The following is a 19,127-nucleotide window of genomic DNA, read 5'->3' as shown; positions in this document are numbered from 1 at the left end:
TTTAAAAAAAACATTTCTACCCCTGACACTCAGGGAAGCAGGTAACTTGACCAGATAATCCCCTGCCCTTCCTGGAGGAATGGGACCCCTACTTGGAGTCTACAGGTTTTTGGTCTAGGTCCACTTGGTAATGTTGGGTATCACCTGAGCCCTCTGCTCCTCCCTCAGGATTGTCCTTAGGTCCTCCTGTTCATTCTCTGAGGAGTCTGTTCCTCAAGTCTATCCCAGAAGGAGAAGAAGAAGAGTTGGATTTATATCCCCCTTTTCTATCCTGTAAGGAGACTCAAAGGGGCTTACAAACTGTTTTCCCTTCCTCTCCCCACAACAGACACCTTGTGAGACTGAGAGAGCTCCAAAGAACTGTGACTAGCCCCAGGTCACCCAGCTGCACAAGCTAATCTGGTACCCCAGATAAGCCTCCACAGCTCAAGTGGCAGAGTGAGAAATCAAACCTGATTCTCCAGATTAGAGTGCACCTGATCTTAACCACTACACCACACAGGAGGGCATCTAGATGATAGAATCGCACAGTTACTGACAATGGTCCCCAGAAGGGCTGGGAAAGGCCCAGTTTGACCAGCAAGACCGTGTAGGGCTTGGTGAATGGGTTTCTGTTAGCACATCCTGTTTGTCCCACAGACAAAAGGAAAAACAAAAGAACACGTTTGCTTTCAAATATACTCTCCGCCCAATCAGCGCTGGGTTGTTATTTTCTTTGAGACATCAAATGTCAGAGCCTGTCTACTCTAACATGATGTTGGCCACATCCCAGCCGCAGTAAGGAAATACCCTGAGTGGTATTTTATTCCAACAGCTGTGTAAACATTCCCAGCCTAGTTACAATCATCATTTGCCAATGAAAATACCTGCTGTCGATTAAGCGAAGTTAATTGCTGGCCGCGATCTTCCTCTGCAGCATAATCAGAGGACCCACGATACGCTGGATAATATTAAATAGGCTGCAGAGGTGTTTTCCAGTCGCATTGAAGTCTCTATTGCAGCTTAGTTAGGGGTCCCGCTCTCCCAGTGGGGGCAGTGGGATTCCCCACTCCCCCTTCCGTGGTACAAGGGGCACAATGTAATTGTTCCTCCTCTCTATTCCGCATTGGTTAGACCTAGCCTGGAATACTGTGTACAGTTCTGGGCACCGCAACTCAAGAAGGACATTGACAAGCTGGAACGGGTCCAGAGGAGGGCAACCAAAATGGTCAGAGGTCTGGAATTCATGCTCTACAAGGACAGACTTAGGGAACTGGGTATCTTTAGTTTGGGGAAGAGAAGGTTAAGAGGTTATATGATTGGCATGTTTAGATATCTGAAGGGATGTTATGTTGGTGAGGGAGCAAGCTTGTTTTCTGCTGCTCCAGAGATTAGGACCAGGAGTAATGGGTTCAAGGTGAAGGAAAAGAGATTCCACCTAAGCATCAGGAAAAACTTCCTGACAGTCAGGGCTGTTCGACAGTGGAATGCACTGCCTCGGAGTGTGGTGGAGTCTCCTTCTATGGAGGTTTTTGGGCAGAGGCTGGATGGCCATCTGTCAGGAGTGCTTTGATTGTGTGTTCCTGCATTGCAGGGGGTTGGACTTGTTAGCCCTTGGGGTCTCTTCCAACTCTATGATTCCCATGGCCCACCACCACTTGTGGCAGGAGATGCTTTTTAGAAAAACCTTCCGCCCCACATCACTCTTGGTTAAAAAAAACCATAGAGTTCCCAGCAATTCCTAGAGTTAATCAATATCACTGCCACCTTTTTTTACTGGAATTGGCACTGCACCTGATTTTTTGGCCCTCCCAAAATCACTTCCCACCTACAACAGACCTGCAGGTTGCCAGGAACTGCGGAGCAACCCTAGTTAGGCGAGAGGTGCCCAAGGCAGAAAGAACAGATGGTCAACACCTTGCCCTGGGCTCTTCAGCAACTCTGTTAAATAGCTGATTCTGTTTGAAAATTGGGGGAGGTTGCCATAAACCCACAACTGCAAATAGGTCACACATTTGCATCGTTATCGCTCACCAATTTTCAAGCCAAGCAATGCAACTCAAGCTCATACCACAAGCTTGAAATAATTTCCACGAAATACCACGAAATAATTTCACCCTTCCACTGCACACGGTTTTCATGTAACTTTGTGAACTCTGCACTGCAGAGAAGCCGTACCTTTCTAAGACTAAAGAACGGTCATAGAATGTTGAATTTCGCATCAAATCTGGTTTCACTTAGTGCAGAACGGCTGCAATTCCACCGTGCGTCACCACTACGCAACACCAGCTCTATTAGTGACTAAAACGTTCTACTCACCGGTGTTATCGCCCCGCAAACTCCCACGGGCTCGTGTCTGGTGAAGCAGACAAAATTTTCATCTGTAAAAACATGTTGTGAAAGAGCTAAGTTATACAGTAGTCATGATCTTGATCAGACACCGCCCCCCCCCCCCCAGAAACAAGTGAGCACCATGGGGTTCAGAAGCTTTAGAAGCTTCTTCAGAGAGCTGAACTAGAATACTTTTGAGTCTGCGGGTGGGGGTGGGGGGTGGCATAGGCATTCATTTGCACCCTGCCATTCTACAAGGGGGCATACATTGCTTGCTACCTCCATTTTATCCGCACAACAATAACTCTAGATTGACGGCCACCCAGCCATTTTTGAGGCAGGATACATATCCAAGCCAGGTTGGATATCTAGGGAAAATGCAGCCCAGAGTAAAATCTGAGTTTTCCGCCCTCCCACACCCCAACCAAACAACTTTTTTTGCACCAGGTCTTGAAGTCAGTGTGTGGACCCGGGGGGAAGGAGGAGGGGCGTGGGGAAAACCTTAACCCTAACCCCCACGTGACTAAATGGCCACAGCCCAGGGACATTTGATCCCATATGTCCCCCTGGGTGGTACGCCCCTGCTGAGTCACTCCACCCACAACAGCACACTGGCCTATTCAACATTTGATGCATTGAACTATCAAGTGCACATTCTTTACAGGATCCTGTATGACAGACCCTTTATTTTTTATTTTATTTATTTAATTTAATATACCACCCCATCCCCAAAGGGCTCTGGGCAGTGTACAACATAAAACCACATATAAAATCATCATAATACAGCTTCCATAAATATAATAAAACAGCAGTTATGTCCTAAGATAGGCATCTCACTTAAACCTAATCCTCCTAAAAGGAGGAGCGAGAGGTAGTGGGTCCTGATGATATTGAGGACCCATGGAATGGAGGGGGGGGCACACTCAGCGGCTGGTTTCTCCAAAGGCCCCGTGGAACAACTCAGTCTTACAGGCCCTGCAGAAATCACCGAGATCCCACAGGGCCTGGACAGCTGGTGGGAGAGTGTTCCACCAGGCAGGGGCCAGAGCCGTAAAGGCCCTGGCCCGAGTGGAGGCCAGCCGCATCATTGAGGGGCCAGGGATCTCCAGTAAGTGGGCCTCTGCCGAACGCAGGGTCAAGCCGGGACATATGGGGTAATACGGTCCCGAAGGTACGAGGGTCCCAGGCCACGTAAGGCCTTGAAGGTCAAAACCCACACCTTGAAGATGATTTGGAATTCAACTGGGAGCCAATGCAGGCAGCGCAACACAGGTTGTATACGGTCTCGGAAGGCGCCCCCTGTGAGTAGGCGAGCCGCCGCATGCTGGACCTTCTGCCCTGACCTTGATGTCCCAGGCTAGCCTGATCTCATTCCATCTTGGAAACTAAGCAGGGATGGCCCTGAGAGGATCCATGGGAGACCTCCAAGGAATACCAGGGCCATGATGCAGAGGATGGCAATGACAAACCACCTCTGAACATCTCTTGCCTTGAAATCCCTACGGGGTTACCATAGGTTGGCTGGGACTTGGCGTCAGTTGGCACCACCATTGGGGACCCAACCCTGTCGTCTCCTTGAAAGCAGCTTTATTAAAAATAGATGGGACTTCTGAGGAATGTCATTCAAGACGGCCATGTAAGGAAGAAGAAGAGTTTGGATTTATATCCCACTTTTTTCTCTTGCAAAAAGACTCAAGGTGGCTTACAAGCTCCTTTCCCTTCCTCTCCCCACAACAGACACCTTGTGAGGAAGGTGGGGTGGAGAGAATTCCAAAGAACTGTGACTAGCCCAAGGTCACCCAGCAGGAATGTAGGAGTGCAGAAACACATCTGGTTCACTAGATAAGCCACTCAGGGCAAGGAAAGTCTTACATGCTGGTTCTTTAGGATCTTTTAGAAGGCAGCTATATGGGCAGGAACCCCCATGGATCACAAAGTCCTACCAACACATTTTCATCATGCTCTTTCTCCCAAGAGCTCAAGATGGTTAATGCCTCTGCATTTCTGACTTCCAACAACCCTGAGGCCGTCCTAAGTGGAGCGACACTCTTTTTGAGTCCATCAAAGTCAACAGACTTACGAGGTTGTAACACTGCCTAGGGTGGCACTGTTCATTTCCCCCAGTTTAATTGGTTTTGGTGGATTTAAGGATCTCTCAAAACACCCCAGTTCAGACTCCAGCTTACCCACAGGTATGGTTTTCCCCTGGATTTTGTCGGCCCACCCAGCATAATATTGAAGCGTCTTTATGCATCCTTCCAAATCAATGAAAAAAGCCTGGAGAAATGGTTTCCCCGTGTCCATTGTTTCCAAGGTCTGGAGGGGGAAATAAAGAAAGCCACACACACACACACACAAAGGCAGTGTTAAAAAAAATGCGTCTCAAGATTGTACAAGACACAGGGAAGATGCATGGTCATATTATCTCCCACCTGCATCTAACTTGTACCCAACCAAGGGAGATTAGATTCTTAAGAAGACATCTCCCCAAAATCTTCTTGGCCTCTAAGGTTCTGCTGGATTTCAACCCAGTTGTTCTACTGAAGACCAACATGGCTACCCTCTGAAACAAGGGCCCTTTCCGCACCACAATGGTCCCAGGAGGGTGGCAGGCGGCGGCACAACCTTCGCACAGGCTGCGCCGTCACCGAACGCCTACCTTGTCCAGCTCGTCACAGAAGCCAGGGGACATGCCCCCGCAGCCTGGAGCGACGGCTCTGGAGTCGCAGGCCAGGGGGACATGTCCCCTGGCCTCTGCGACGAGCCGGAAGCCAGGAGACAAGGTAGGCGTTCGGGAAAGGGGAAGGGGAAATGGTGGGGAAATGGTGCCTTCCAGCCGCTGCCGTGCTGGAAGCGAGGTTCAGAAACAGCGGCTTCGTGCCACTCAGCGGCGGCCATGCAAACCCCTCTCCAGGGACGCTATTTTTAGCGTCCCTGGGTCGCTGTATTCCGCACGTGCGGAAACAGCCCAGATTATCTTCAGTGTTTTAAAACTGCCAACAGGAGCTGAAGCTAGGAGGAAGAAAGATTGGGATTGTGGCTACGTGGGGAAGGGAGATGGAATGTAGTTATTCCACCCCTGCAAAGAGTCACCTCTCCACACCTGAAATGCCGCTCATCTTAGATGGGGAAAACAGCTGGTAGTAGAAAGTGCCATCTAGTTACGGCTGAATTACGGTGACCTCTTGGGATTTTCAAGGCAAGAGACATTCCAAGATGGTTTGCCATTGCCTAGCTTTGGCCCCTTCCACACATGCAGAATAATGCATCCAACCCACTTTCACAAATGTTTGCAAGTGGATTTTGCTATTCCACACAGTAAAATCCAGCTGCAAAGTGGATTGAAAGTGGATTGAAAGCGCATTATTCTGCATGTGTGGAAGCACCCTTTGTGTTGCAAACCTGGACTTCCTTGGTGGTCTTCCATCCAAGTACTAACCAAGGCTGACGAAGTTTCGCTGCTGAGATCTGAAGAGAGAGGGCTAGCCAGGGCCATCCAGGACAGGCAAACAATGAAACACCCTCTTTTCCCTGTCTTTTTTCCTCTTGGAGTACTAACAGCATTTGGAGGGTGGGCAGAGCAAGTCCCTTACACTGAAGGGAAGACTGAAATCTCTTTCTTGCATGACCCTGATTTGAATCAATGTTTGATGGAGTTTCCATTAAGCCACTGAAAAACTGATAATAAAATCTCCCAACACCTAACTATATCGACCCTTCAGGTTCTACGCAACTGGTTGTAATCAAGTTGCCTTTATACCTAATCAGACTCAGGGCAGAATAATCCGCTTTCAATCCACTTTCAATGCACTTTGCAGCTGGATTTTACTGTGCAAAATAGCAAAATCCACTTGCAAACAATTGTGAAAGTGGATTGAAAGTGCATTATTCTGCATGTGCGGAAGAGGCATAAGTCTACTTTGGGGGGCAGCAGCTCTCCCATGAATTCTTGAAGCTGCCCTCCACTGAATAAGATCCTCGGTCCATCATGGCTAGTACCATCAAAAATGGTAAAAGGTCTGGAGTCCGTGCCCTACAAAGAGAGACGTAGGGAGCTGGGAATATTTAGTCTGGAGCAGCAAAGGTTAAGGGGGGACATGATAGCTATGTTTAAATATCTGAAGGGATGCCATATCGAAGAGGGAGCAAGCTTGTTTTCTGCTGCCTCAGAGACTAAGACACGGAGTGATGGATTCAAGATGCAGGAGAAGAAATTCCACCTAAACATTACAAAGAACTTCCCGGTCGTCAGGGCTGTTCAACAGTGGAATTCACTGCTTCGGAGAGTGGTGGAGTCTCCTTCTTTGAAGGTTTTTAAAGAAAGGCTGGATGGCCATCTGTCAGGAGTGCCTGGATTGTGTGTTCCTGCATGGCAGGGGTTGATGGCCTTTGGGGTCTCTTCCAATTCTATGGCCCCTTCCACACACGCAAAATAATGCGTTTTCAAATCACTTTCACAACTATTTGCAAGTGGATTTTGCCATTCCACACAGCTTCAAAGAGCACTGAAAGCAGTTTGAAAGTGAATTATTCTGCGTGTGCGGAATGAACCTAGGATTCTACTCAGACTGGCAGCAGTTCTGAAAATCTCCCAGGATTCCAACTGATTTCCAACTGATATAAATCAGTTCCCCAGGAGAAAATGGCTGTTCTGGAGGGTGGACTCTATGGCCTTGTACTCCTCTGAAGTTCCTTCCTTCCCCAAACTCCTCTCTCCTCCGGCATAACCCCAGAAACATTCCAACCTTGAGTTTGCAACCTTGCTTCTTCGCTGGAGGAAAGTGCTTCCGCTAATGGAAGCATTCGTGGTATCCATATCACACTTTGGAGAATCGTCCCACGCATGTTTGTCAAGGACGTGCTCTGTGCCAGTAAAAACATTCATCAATCCTGGCCTTTGGCACCCCCAGGTTGTTTTCTGGCGGCTTTTTCAGGGAGCTACAATTTTTATTTTATTGTGGATTTTTTAAAAAAGATGGTTGTTGATTGGTTTAAATGAGAAAGCAAGGTGTGAACACTCCCATTCCATTAAATAAAATACTGTAAAGCATTTTCAGTTTGAAAAAAAGATCTGAAATACCCTTCTCTTTGGCAAAAAAATATGGTCTTAATTGGCCGATTTCTTCTGATCCTCTGTATCATTTTCTACCCCCTCGCCTCTTAAAAGCCTAGATTTTATCATCTCGATTATGCCAAGAAAACAAGCTAAAATGCTGCAGATCTATTCTTTTTCTTCTTCTTGAAACCCAGCCACAGACTAATGGATCTATGCTGGACAAAACCGCGAGACCAAATAGTGCCGGTCGATAGTTTTGGCTCACGTTTGCTGTACCCGTCCCTTTCGTGCTGGTTCAGACAACAGTTTCACCTACCGCCAACACAACTCTGTCACGCTCCAAGAGATCGGCCAACTTGTGTATGAGTCTCCCTCGGCTGGTGGCATCCAGTTGCCTCCACGGCGACCCCCTTTGGAAGGCGGCTCTTGCGGCCTCCACAGCTTTATCCACATCAGCCTACAAAACAAACAAAAAAGGAAGGAAGGCTAGATAAGGGGAGGAATAAGCTTTCCCAAAGGGAGAACAAAACATATTTGTACTCAAGTACAAAAATAAGTCGCCAACAAGCAATTGCAGTGACAATATGTAAGTTTCTAAGGGTGACTTGTGATTCCCGATATCTTTGTGTCATGGGGGCGGGGGGTTGCTGGCTGCCATCATTAATTATTTGGAGGCTGCTGGTCAGAACAAAAAGAGGCAAAACTCTTTGATCTCTCCCCCAGTCCACCCCCACCGCACCATCTTATGATCTTATGGGAAGGGAAAGGTTCTGTTGTAAGTTCTATTCCTAGATGCATTCAACAACGCCAAACTTTACCTTTGAGAACCCACGAAACTGTGGGCTATTCTACCAGGACTATTTTAAAAACACCAAGTCAGCACGGTGTGGTGCTTAAGAACAGATGGATTCTAATCTGGAGAACTGGGTTTGATTCCCCACTCCTTTACATGAAGCCTGCAGAGTGACCTTGAGCTAGTCCCAGTTCTCTCGGAACTCTCTCAGCCTCATCTGTCTCACAAGGTGTCTGTTGTAGGGAGAGGAAGGGAAGGAGTTTGTAAGCTGCTTTAAGACTCCTTACGGTCAAGAAAAGTGGGGTATAAATCCAAACTCTTTATTCAATTTGAGGAAGTGTTAGAAGAACACTTAGCTTGTGCATCCAGAAAAAATCCTCTTCTAAGAAACAAAGCAGGTGGAGCGGTTAAGAGCAGGTTGATTGTAATCTGGAGAATTGAGTTTGATTCCCCACTTCTCCAACTGAGTGGCAGAGGCTTATCTGGTAAACCAGATGTGTTTCCACACTCCTACATTCCTGCTGGGTGACCGTGGACTAGTCACAGTTTTCTCAGAACTCTCTCAGCCCAACCTACTTCACAAGGTGTCTGTTGTGGGGAGAGGAAGGGAAAGGAATTTGTAAGCCACCTTGAGTTTCCTTACAGGAGAGAAAGGTGGGATATAAATCCAAACTCTTTTTCTTCTTTAACATAGCATCTCTCCATTATTTTTTTAAATGGCACAATAAGAAAGCAAAGAAGAGCTGCCACTGAAGAACTCAATTGTACTGGAGAACTTTATTCAGCTGTGAAGCAAAATAAAGTTCTGGATTGGAATGGGCGAGCAAAGTCACTCATGAGAAAAGAGATAGACATAACTCTAGGCCAGAAAGGAGAGACTCTTTTCCCCCGGTGGCCACACCTGCCACCAAGATCGGGACTGACATCAGCAGCATTCGGATTATTTAAATACCTTCGATGTGGTTTGGAACGCCATGCAGTCACGGTTACGCAAGCAGCCAAACTCAGCTGGAGCCTTTCAATCGAAATGTCAGGCCTGGCCCACGTAAATGCTCAGTTACAAGAATAATACCGCCCCCCCCCCCCAAAAGAGGTCCAAACTGAAACTTGCAAGAACAAGGAAACTCTACGGGTCAGGCTGAAATTCCATTCTTAATCCACCCTGCTCTTAAGTAGTGTTACATTTCATGGATGTTGCAGTACCAGGGCTTACTACGCAATTATAGTTAGGGCTGGCAGGGGAAGGGAAAATCAGATCCATCACAGCTATCGGTGGGGCAAGATTTTCATGTTTAGATTTGGGGAAACAAAGATTTATGATGGATTTTGATGTAGGTGAGAGCAACTGTTTGTTAGTTTTCCAACCTCCAGGGGGTGTCTGGATCTTTCACTATTACAACTGATCTCCAGGGGATAGAGATCTGTTCCCCTATTAAAAAATGGCTGGTTTATGAGGCACAGCAACCTCACCTGAGAACCAAAATCCCTCTGAGACTTGAGCCTCTCATTCTGCTGTGTGCGTAGACATGCAGATCTACTCCAATTCCCTTCTGCCCCGAGGTCGGTCATTCTCCTTGGTAGGGGGAAGATTTTCCCTTATATTTCGAGCAAGACTTTCCATGGTAGCGAAACACTCATTTTTTTTTGCAAATCATCTTCAGAACAGTCAATATGCTCTTAAAACCTTCCACACATACAGCCCGCTGATGTAACCACTGTGCGAAATAGCAAAATCCACTTGCAAACAATTGTGAAAGCAGATCGAAAGTGATTATTCTGTATGTGCGGAAGTGCCCTAGGTTACACAGTGGTGGCGAACCTTTGGCACTCCGGATGTTATGGACTACAATTCCCATCAGCCCCTTCCAATTGGCCATGCTGGAAGGGGCTGATGGGAATTGTAGTCCATAACATCTGGAGTGCCAAAGGTTCGCCACCACGGCCCTAGGAGTTTCCAAGTAGCTCACACACTCCTTCCCTTCCCCCTGTGAGGTAGGCGAGGCTGAGAGAGTTCTGAGAGAACTGTGACTAGCCCATGGTCTAGTCTAGAGCGAATGTTTTACTCAGCGAGCATTCGAACTAGAAAGTGTAAAAATAAAAATAGATCGGCTTTTCATAAGGCCTCCCACGTTCCACTACGGCAGCTCCAGAAGACCGGCGTCAGCAGAGATGGAGATTCTAAAAGCCGGTTCATGCCAACTTTCCCTTCAAGTCAGTATAGGATGTTGCCCATGTGTTCCTGACACTGTTCAAAGTCTGGCAACCCAAATAACCCACTTTTATCTGACCTCATCTGCGCTTGGGAACTAAGCAAGGTTGGCCATCGTCAGTATTTGGATGGAAGACCCTCAAGGAAGATTGAGGTTGCTATATGGAAGAAGGCAGAGAGCCACCTCTGTTCACGTCGTGCTTGGAATACCCTAAAGATGGAGTCACCATGAATCAGTTTGTGACTCAATAACGTGTTCAGTTCTTCTTCAAAGTCTAGCCCCCCAGTTGATTGCCTACGTTCATGAAGCTGTTCTTGTTGGCAGCAGAGGATAGGACTTGCAATAACGGGCAGAAATTATGGGCAGAAAGGGACTGCGTGGATATTACAAAGAAATTTACAGTTAAGAGTAGTTCCAGCCGTGGCATCAGCTGCCTAGTGAAATGGTGATCTGCTCCCCTCCGACAATCTTCAAGAAGCAGCTGGACGGACCCTTGTCCGAGACACTTAAGGCTGATCTTGCATTGAGCAGGCGGTTAGACTAGAAGGTCTGTACGTCTCCTTCTGACTCTGGGATCCTACAGTTTAATAGAGTGGGATCCAGAGGAAGGTAGGCACGGTTCCAAATTCTCCTACCACCACCCCAAAAACAACTGTTTCAGTTTAGAGCTTTGGGAACACCTCTATTTCAGAGAAGCAATTTCAGGTAGAAAGCCACAGAAGACCCAATTGGCTTTCAACAATTTTTCCTCTCCTAATTTGTCTGAGGAGATGTTCAGTTGAGCTGGTGGGCCTTCAGCTGGCTAGATTCATTGCATTTCTGCGTGCCCCCCATGAGAACGTCAAGCCGAGAAGAAACGGCACACACCTTGTCTCCTTCTTCCACGTCACAGATCTTCTCAGCCCTCGATGGGCTATAGGTTGGGAATTTCTTCCCACTCTTGGATTCGTGCCATTCATTGTTGATAAATATCTGAAGGGAAAGAAAAGGGGGCAAGGAAAGGAACTTACATTATGCTAGTCAACACAATACAATAAAGCTTTAAGGGCATATTATTAGTACACAAAAAGGTTAAAAGAGTAAAAACTATATATTACATAGTTAGATTAAGGTCATTTATGAACAACCGATTTAAGAAACCTTGCAGTCTGTTCTAGGATTGCTCCGGAGTTATTATTTAATAAATATATAGTCTTTTGCTGGTCAGTCGCTCAAATAAGGTGATAATAATGAAGTTCTTGCCTCTATGCAGTGATGCAAAACATGGTCCACAGATTCTTCACAATGCATCTCACAAATGCACAATCATTCATGATGCACTTTTTTCACCCTTTCCTGTCTTAAAGAGGAGGGCAGGATATTACATCAGGCTAAAGAGTGGGCTCGGCGGAGTTTAGGCTCAGAGAGAAGAAATAAATATTCAGCCGTGCCGGAGCCATATGGGATATCTAGGGAAAAGGGGGGGGGGGGACAGAATTTACGGGCCTGGACAAGCAGGTATTGATATTCGAACTCATGCAGTCTGGCCCTGATGTTTTTAAGAATTTCATTTGGTGATAACATGGCCGGCGCATCAAGCGATAGGTTATTATGCTAGTCTTCTACGCACAAGGGTTTTCCTCTTGTGTATTGAAAAGCATTCGAGTTATGCCCGTCTCTGAAATCTGAAATGGTACCACCTAGGGTCAGATTTCACCATCTCAGTGGTAATTTTAAGGACACCTGCTTGGGATTTACTTCTGAGTAAGCATATTGGAGCTTAGTGCCTGATACAGCCAAAGTCAGTTACTTCCAGCCACCAGATACCTATTGCAAACACTGTAGACCTATGGAACATTGCACATTACCCATAGAAACATCCACAGTCCAAATAATTCCATTGATCTCCATGGAATATCCTTATAATTACATTTGCACAGGAATGCCTCTTTACAGTGAAAGACACATCTGAGTTTGAACACTGCCTATGAATCTTTGTTCCCAGGCTCAGCAGATTCCCACACCCGATGACATTATTTGCACCGACATCACTTCAAACACCTTTATTTGCTTTAAATATTTCATTCCATGCCACCGCTCCGAGCAAATAGGGGCCCCAAGGCAGGGACCACCAAATATTAAAGCATTTCAACATTAAAACAGCTATTTAAAATAAGAGAGGAAGTAATCCAAATAAAACAAGACATGCAGGACGTCTCATGGGTCCCTTCTGCACATGCAAAATAATGCACTTTCAATCCACTTTCACAATTGTTTGCAAGTGGATTTGGCTATTCCGCACAGCTGCAATGTGCACTGGATGTGGATTGAAAGTGCATTATTCTGAATGTGCGGAAGGAGACATGGTGAACACCTTTTTTTAATATACAAGCGTGACCTTCACAAAGACCCAAGATGGGGGGAAAATTGTTCTTGCAGATGCTTTTGGATAATGATCTGGGGAGGCAGCAGACAGGACAAGTTTACTAATCGGATGCTAAATACTCTCCATGTGTAAACAACCAGTTCATTAAGAACTGACTCTTAGCCAGAGATTGCAAAGAATTAGTCTGTATTTGGTTTTGACTGATGTGCATTTCTTGTTTGGGTAAGAGCTCCATGCTATCCATTCTTGAACTTAATGGGAAAACAGTAAATAAAATCGCACAAAGGCAAACAAGAGAAGATGTGAGGCCCCTTCCACACATGCAGAACAATTCACTTTCAATCCACTTTCAATGCACGTTGAAGCTGGATTTTACTGTGCAGAATAGCAAAATCCACTTGCAAACAATGGTGAAAGTGGATTGAAAGTGCATTATTCTGCATGTGCGGAAGGGGCCCTAATTTCAAGCATTTCATTGTTAAGCAAAATAGGAAGATCAACCTCAGCAAGTAAAGGAGAAAATTTCTTCCATTTGGAACATGCCAGAAACCATGCCAAAGAGCAGTAAGCACTAGCACTAGCTTTTTATTTCTTGGGGGATCGGTTCACAACTGAAGGAATTAAAACCATCTTGCTCCATGGGCATATTTTTCCTGGGTCTGAGGATACCAAACCCCCCCCCCCTGCATGTAGAAAGCATGAGCCCCCCAAAATAGACCGCAGGTAGAACTGGTCACAGTTAAACCTGTTCACAAGTTACAATGGACAGAGATACAACTGTTGTGTACCTATGTATAACTGGTTGTAACAAAGAACCGACACCCATTCTTTTTAGCAATGAAACTGAGGGCCAGCACCTGGAGAAAGGTGTGGTTTCAATTACACACTGTGCATGTGTTCAATTACACACTGTGCATGTGTTGAATGCAACATGAGAATTGCTCCATGCACATATTAAGGACAACGAAGTGTACATTGCCCCATTCAGAAGTTACAGTGAACGCCTGTACAGTCGGTGTAGTCTTGATTTTTTTAAACGTGGATATTGAGTAATTCAGATGTTACATAAACTCACAAACTGAACGTGTGATACAAACTGTACATTTATTTACCCAGGAACTGTTTCCCTGTTTCATATAGATAATGAACACATGTTGGCTGGTTCTCACAAACCAGTGCACATCTAGTAAGGATTTACACACACCTAATGTAGCATGTGTAGTGTAAAATCCATTTTGCCCCTTTCACACATGCAGAATAATGCACTTTCAATCCACTTTCAATGCACTTTACAGCTGGATTTTACTGTGCGGAATAGCAAAATCCCTTGCAAACAATTGTGGAAGTGGATTGAAAGTGCATTACCCTGTATAAAGGAAGGGGCCTTTCAATCTCATTGTAAAAGGCAGGCTATAAATGAAGATACTGTTGTTTTGTTGCTATTATCTAACAATACTGATAATAAAGATGCCTAAACCATAGATGCAACAAGCAACTGTTGAATATTATTGATAAGTGTATATAGATGCACAGAGCATAAAAATAGATCTTTTAAGGAGACAAACAGTAAACAGTAGTATAAATAGCTGCCAAAAATCTTTCTATGAAGTCAAGGGAAGAATCACGCCAGTGCATTTCTTGGACACCCATGACTCTAGATTATATTCCAGTTATTTTATGCAATACTTTGTGTTTGGAACCTACAACTTGTCATCTACCACCCCAACCCTCCCCCCACAAAAAATGAAGTTTAAAAACTAGGAGTTGGATCATTCACAGATCAATACCTGTGCTAGAGAGCTCTGAAAACTATCTGCCCTTGGGAAAAGGCAAATGTACCATCCTGGGCCCCTTCCGCACATGCAGAATAATGCACTGTCAATCCACTTTCAATTCACTTTGCAACTCTGCGGAATGGCAAAATCCATTTGCGAACAATTGTGGAAGTGGATTGAAAGTGCATTATTCTGCCTGTGCAGAAGGGGCCTTAGTTGGAGCACAGCATTTTTGCTTTCAATTCTGGTTTTACAAAATTGCTTGTAAGGAGTTAGACCCGGTCTAAAAATTCCACTTCTGTATGGTGACCCTATAGGGTTTTCAAGACAAGAGATGGATGGAGATGGTTCCCCTGCCGTTGCGTGGGCTGAGAGAGTTCGGTGAAAACTGTGACTGAACCAAGGGCACCCAGCAGGCTTCATTGGGAAGAGTGGAGAATCGAACCTAGTCCTCAAGATTAGCGCCCACCGCTCTTAACTTGTGCTTGGTCTGTTTACATTTCCACTAGCACATCCTTGGATCCAAACAGCAGTTTGCCACATTACTGTTACCCACCTCGGGTCCCAAAATGTGTGAGAGAAAGGTGGGTACATAAACCCTTTCAATCAGTCAAACAGAGCTTCGTGCTGGCTTATTCTTTCTGCAAGTACTGGACTTATTGGAATTCTGAACAAAGCCCACTAAATCTAGTTGGGCTCACTCCCAAGAAAGTACGCCCAGGATTGAAAAGCAAGAATATAATGAACTCGATGGGAATTACACAGTTCTTCTTCTGATAAGCGATAGCAAAGGTCCCCAAAAGGTTGATTGTAAGTAAGCAGCAGCCATCCTGACTCAAGCACAGCATTCTTGAGTCACCCCGTGCGCCTCTCCTGGCTACATCCCGTTCTTCTTCCTCGTCCTTCGTCCCTGCCATTTTTCTCTCTATCTGTACTTTTTAAAGATCATCTTATTCCAGTAGACTACCACAACCTTCAATTTATTCCCACCCACCCATGCTCCAACCACCAAATCTTTCATGAAGAGAGGGTTCCTTTCTACACTCCATCCAGGTAACTCATTGTTTCAGTTCTCCTGGGAAGCTGACCACTGCGGTGGTCTTATATTGGGATGACTGATTTATTTTGAGAGGAAAGATATTTCGAAGAAGGTTGCATTCATATGCACACGGAATGTGAAGACTGGCTTTGTTGGCAGATGCAGTTTAGGCCGACACTCTACTCTTGAAGGGTTGGTCGCAGCGTAAATTGTACCTCACTGTTCCTGATAAAAGAAAAACTTAAGAGTTCGTTTCTTCCAGGGGTGAGGCTATGAAAAAGAAGGGAGGAGACTGACCTCCCCCACACACAGACAGCCCTTTTATGCTAAGAACCAGAAGAAATCCATTGCTATCGAAATTAGATTTAGATCCAATTTCCCCCCTGTTCTTTACACCATTTCTTTTTAGGGCTCTGCCTTTTGAAAATGTTTTTAAAAATGCCACTTTTCAGCTCAGTAAATACAAAGCAGCCAATTGATTTTTTTTTTACAAAAAAATAAATTTTGGCTTTATTAAACATAAAACATCTCTGACATCCTTATATAGCTCCAGTATAACTACAGCCTTACTTTATTTAGCACAAGGGTTTGTTTGGCATGTTCTCTTCATCATTTCTTTCCCAAGTATTGGTGCGGTGTCCCGCAATATTTCTGGATGCCTTTATCCCCATACTGAACGACTCCCAGTGCATTTTTAATTCAAATTCCAAATAGGTTTATGTGTGTATACTTAAATATTAAAAGATCCACATGCATTTGATTTTTTAGTTGGAAGAATGCCTCCTTTTATTGACCAAGAACATGCATTCACATTGGAGAAACTGCTATATCCTTACTTAAATTGTAGACATATTTTACACATAATTTCTCCCCAGTTTTTTTCTGTGGGCTAATTTTAATGTCAGGGACTCTTTTTTTCTATGGCCTTGGGTTTATCAACCCCCCTAAACTCTACAGTTCTCATTATTACAGAGCCAACGTCACTTTTTGAAATGTTGACGGGGTGGGGAACAGGCGAGAATCAGTACTGAGTTTTAATCACGTCTCTGAATCTTTTGCATCCCTCCCTAAGAAGCAGTTTGAAAGCTCAAAACCAACCCAATTCCCAGGACAAATATTAAAATATGTTTCCCACATTTCGTTTCCTTTGTCAATTTCATGAAGAATAAAAAGCATCGCCGTTCTTCAAGAAGAAGTGGGAACTCACCGTTTTAGTTGGAAATGGCGGTGCCCACAAGGCCTGTAGATGAACATTTCAGTGATTTTGGCCTCTCACTAACTCATCCTATGCCCAATAGAATTCCAAGTGGCACATGAGATGCGCTTAATTTTGAAAAAAAAAATACTATAGCTGTACATATCGGATGAAGCAAGCAGTGACTCACAAAAGCTCACACTGAAATAAATGTGTTAGTCTTTAAGGTGCTATGGGACTTTTGTTCAACGTTCCCACGGGAAAAGGCCCAGTTTACCAATTCTAGCTTTTTCACTGAGTTCAAGGCAAGACACCAAGCCCTTTGTGAACCAAGCCCTGCTCCCCTGTAATTTTAAATAATCACGGAGACTCCTATCCCAGTACTTTTATGATAGATTCACCAGAAAGCATTTAAGATAACAAACCTGAATATGGATCCCGTTCCGTTCAAGGCATCGTTCATCTGCCATGGTCTTGCACATGAAACTTTCGCAGCCATATACTCACTCCCCTTATAAGTTAAGGAAGATTATGGCTGCTATTAGTCTTATCTCGCTGTGAAGGTACACTATGACATGACAGCAGAAGCCACCCCAGGTGAAGGAAATAACCTGTTACAAGCCACTGGATTTCTAGTCTTTGCTTCACACCGCTCAGTCAAATCAGTATTTCTGTATAGGATGCTATAGAATGAATACAAACCACTGGATTTCTACTTTTTTTTTCTTTGTTGGTGCTCAGCCAAATTCACGTTTCTTTAGAGGATGCTGTAGAATACTGTTTTAAGAAGGGAGAAGTGGTGTACTGCAGCAGATAAAAGAAACCCCAGTAAAGCTCAAGAAATCAGCAAAGAAGCTCAGAGTTTGAATTTTTCCACAATCCCCCTTCGAGGATGAAGTTGTGGTTTCTACTTCAATTTATGGGAATGATAACACCAACGCCTCTCACAGGAACACAACAAGGCTTGCGGGCTGACACACTTACAAGCATGGTAACCTCTTTTACGTATCACACACGTAGCGCCTGGAGAATATTAATTCAGCGAAAAAACAGCCCCGTGGCAGATCAGCAAAGAGAGAGATGGCTTTAAACTGGGAAAGCTGGATTTGATATTCCCACTTAGCCTTAAACACACTAAGCTCGTCTTATCTTTCTATCTCCCCATCTATACAATAAAGACAACACAGAAATAACCACCCAGGCTGCTCAACTATAGCTCAGAGACCAGCCACCGTTAGAAAGACAATAATTGCTACAATAAGGAATGCCGACCAGAAACCGCAGGCAGGTGCCCGAAATTGCAAGGTACACATTTTGGAGGCCATTCCCAATGGGTTGTCGCCCAAAGTAGAATCCAGGGTCATCTTAAAGCCCAGCAAACCTTATTCGGGCTGTGGCTTCCTTGGTCCGAGCTTGCCATCAGTTGCATGGGGAGGAAAGATGCCCCCCCCTCACCAAAGCTTCTTCCAAGTCTGGAAAGAGGCTCTGGACTACTGGGGGATTTTGAAGCGGGTACCAGTTCGCTATAAACGCTTTACTGCATCAGAGCATTCACCATGTAAAGGAGATTTTAAAAAAACAACAGAAAAGGCTAGGAGATAATGAAGACTAAAAACTTTATGAGAAAGGCAAGAAGGTGAGGGTTAGAAATTTGATGAGAAAGGCAAGAAGATGAGGGTTAGAATAAACTTAATGAGAAAGGCGAGAAGATGAAAGATAAAATAAACTTTATGAGAAAGGCAAGAAGATGAGGGCTAAAAACTGAATGAGAAAGGCGAGAAGACACTGAGAACTAGAAGCTTAACTTCCTTTCCAAAGGCGCAAGCTCTTCTTTGCCTCGACGGTGCGCCAAGGGGAACAGGCATCCCGCCCGCGGCCCCGGTTTTACCTTGGTGAATTGGACCTCGAGGTTCTTGACGGGCCGGGGGATCTGCGGAGCGCCCTTGGCCTCCGGCTGCCCGTTGGTCACCGTCCCATTCACTTCGGCCATGCCCGACGCCCCAGCAAGCCGGCTGGCCCCGATGACAGGCACGTTGCCTTTATGGCCCGGCCGCCTCCCAGGCGCGGCCCCGCGGGGTGGCTCCCATTGGCTCGCCCGCCTGGCTGGCCGCTCCCCCGGCTGGGCAGGTAGCGGAGAGGCGGCGAGCCAGGCGGCAGTGGCCGTGCGTAAAAGCGCACAGCCAAGGCGCGCCGGCTGATGCGCCTCCTGCAGGCAGCAGCTGGGCCGGGCGAGGTCCCAGCTGGGCTGGCCGGAGCCTCCTCTGCAAACAATGCGGGCGATTGTTGGGGAAGGGAAGGGAAGGGGAGGGGAGGGAGAGCCAAGCAGCCACAGCAGAGAGCTCCCTCTTCCGTCGCCCAGGCACCTGATGGCTCCATGGCACAAG

General features: G+C 45.7%; 1 protein-coding gene across 1 annotated transcript in view; it reads right to left on the bottom strand.

Annotated features, from left to right (window-relative positions):
• The window catches only part of ALDH1A3 (aldehyde dehydrogenase 1 family member A3), a 34,399-nt gene extending 15,478 nt beyond the window's left edge, over positions 1-18,921 (bottom strand). The window contains exons 1-5 of the mRNA XM_048482035.1: positions 18,632-18,921; positions 11,237-11,341; positions 7,683-7,823; positions 4,497-4,626; positions 2,299-2,360 (exon numbers count right to left, since the gene is read on the bottom strand). Coding sequence (XP_048337992.1) covers positions 2,299-2,360; positions 4,497-4,626; positions 7,683-7,823; positions 11,237-11,341; positions 18,632-18,733 — 540 coding nt within the window. The 5' untranslated portion in view covers positions 18,734-18,921. The remainder of the gene's footprint in view (positions 1-2,298; positions 2,361-4,496; positions 4,627-7,682; positions 7,824-11,236; positions 11,342-18,631) is intronic.
• Between the last annotated feature and the right edge of the window lie 206 nt (positions 18,922-19,127).

This window comes from Sphaerodactylus townsendi, linkage group LG17 (genome assembly GCF_021028975.2).
Source record: "Sphaerodactylus townsendi isolate TG3544 linkage group LG17, MPM_Stown_v2.3, whole genome shotgun sequence".
In the NCBI taxonomy this organism is placed as follows: Eukaryota; Metazoa; Chordata; class Lepidosauria; order Squamata; family Sphaerodactylidae; genus Sphaerodactylus; species Sphaerodactylus townsendi.
Note: the sequence above shows the minus strand (reverse complement) of the source record. Positions and strands in the feature narration are given on the sequence as shown.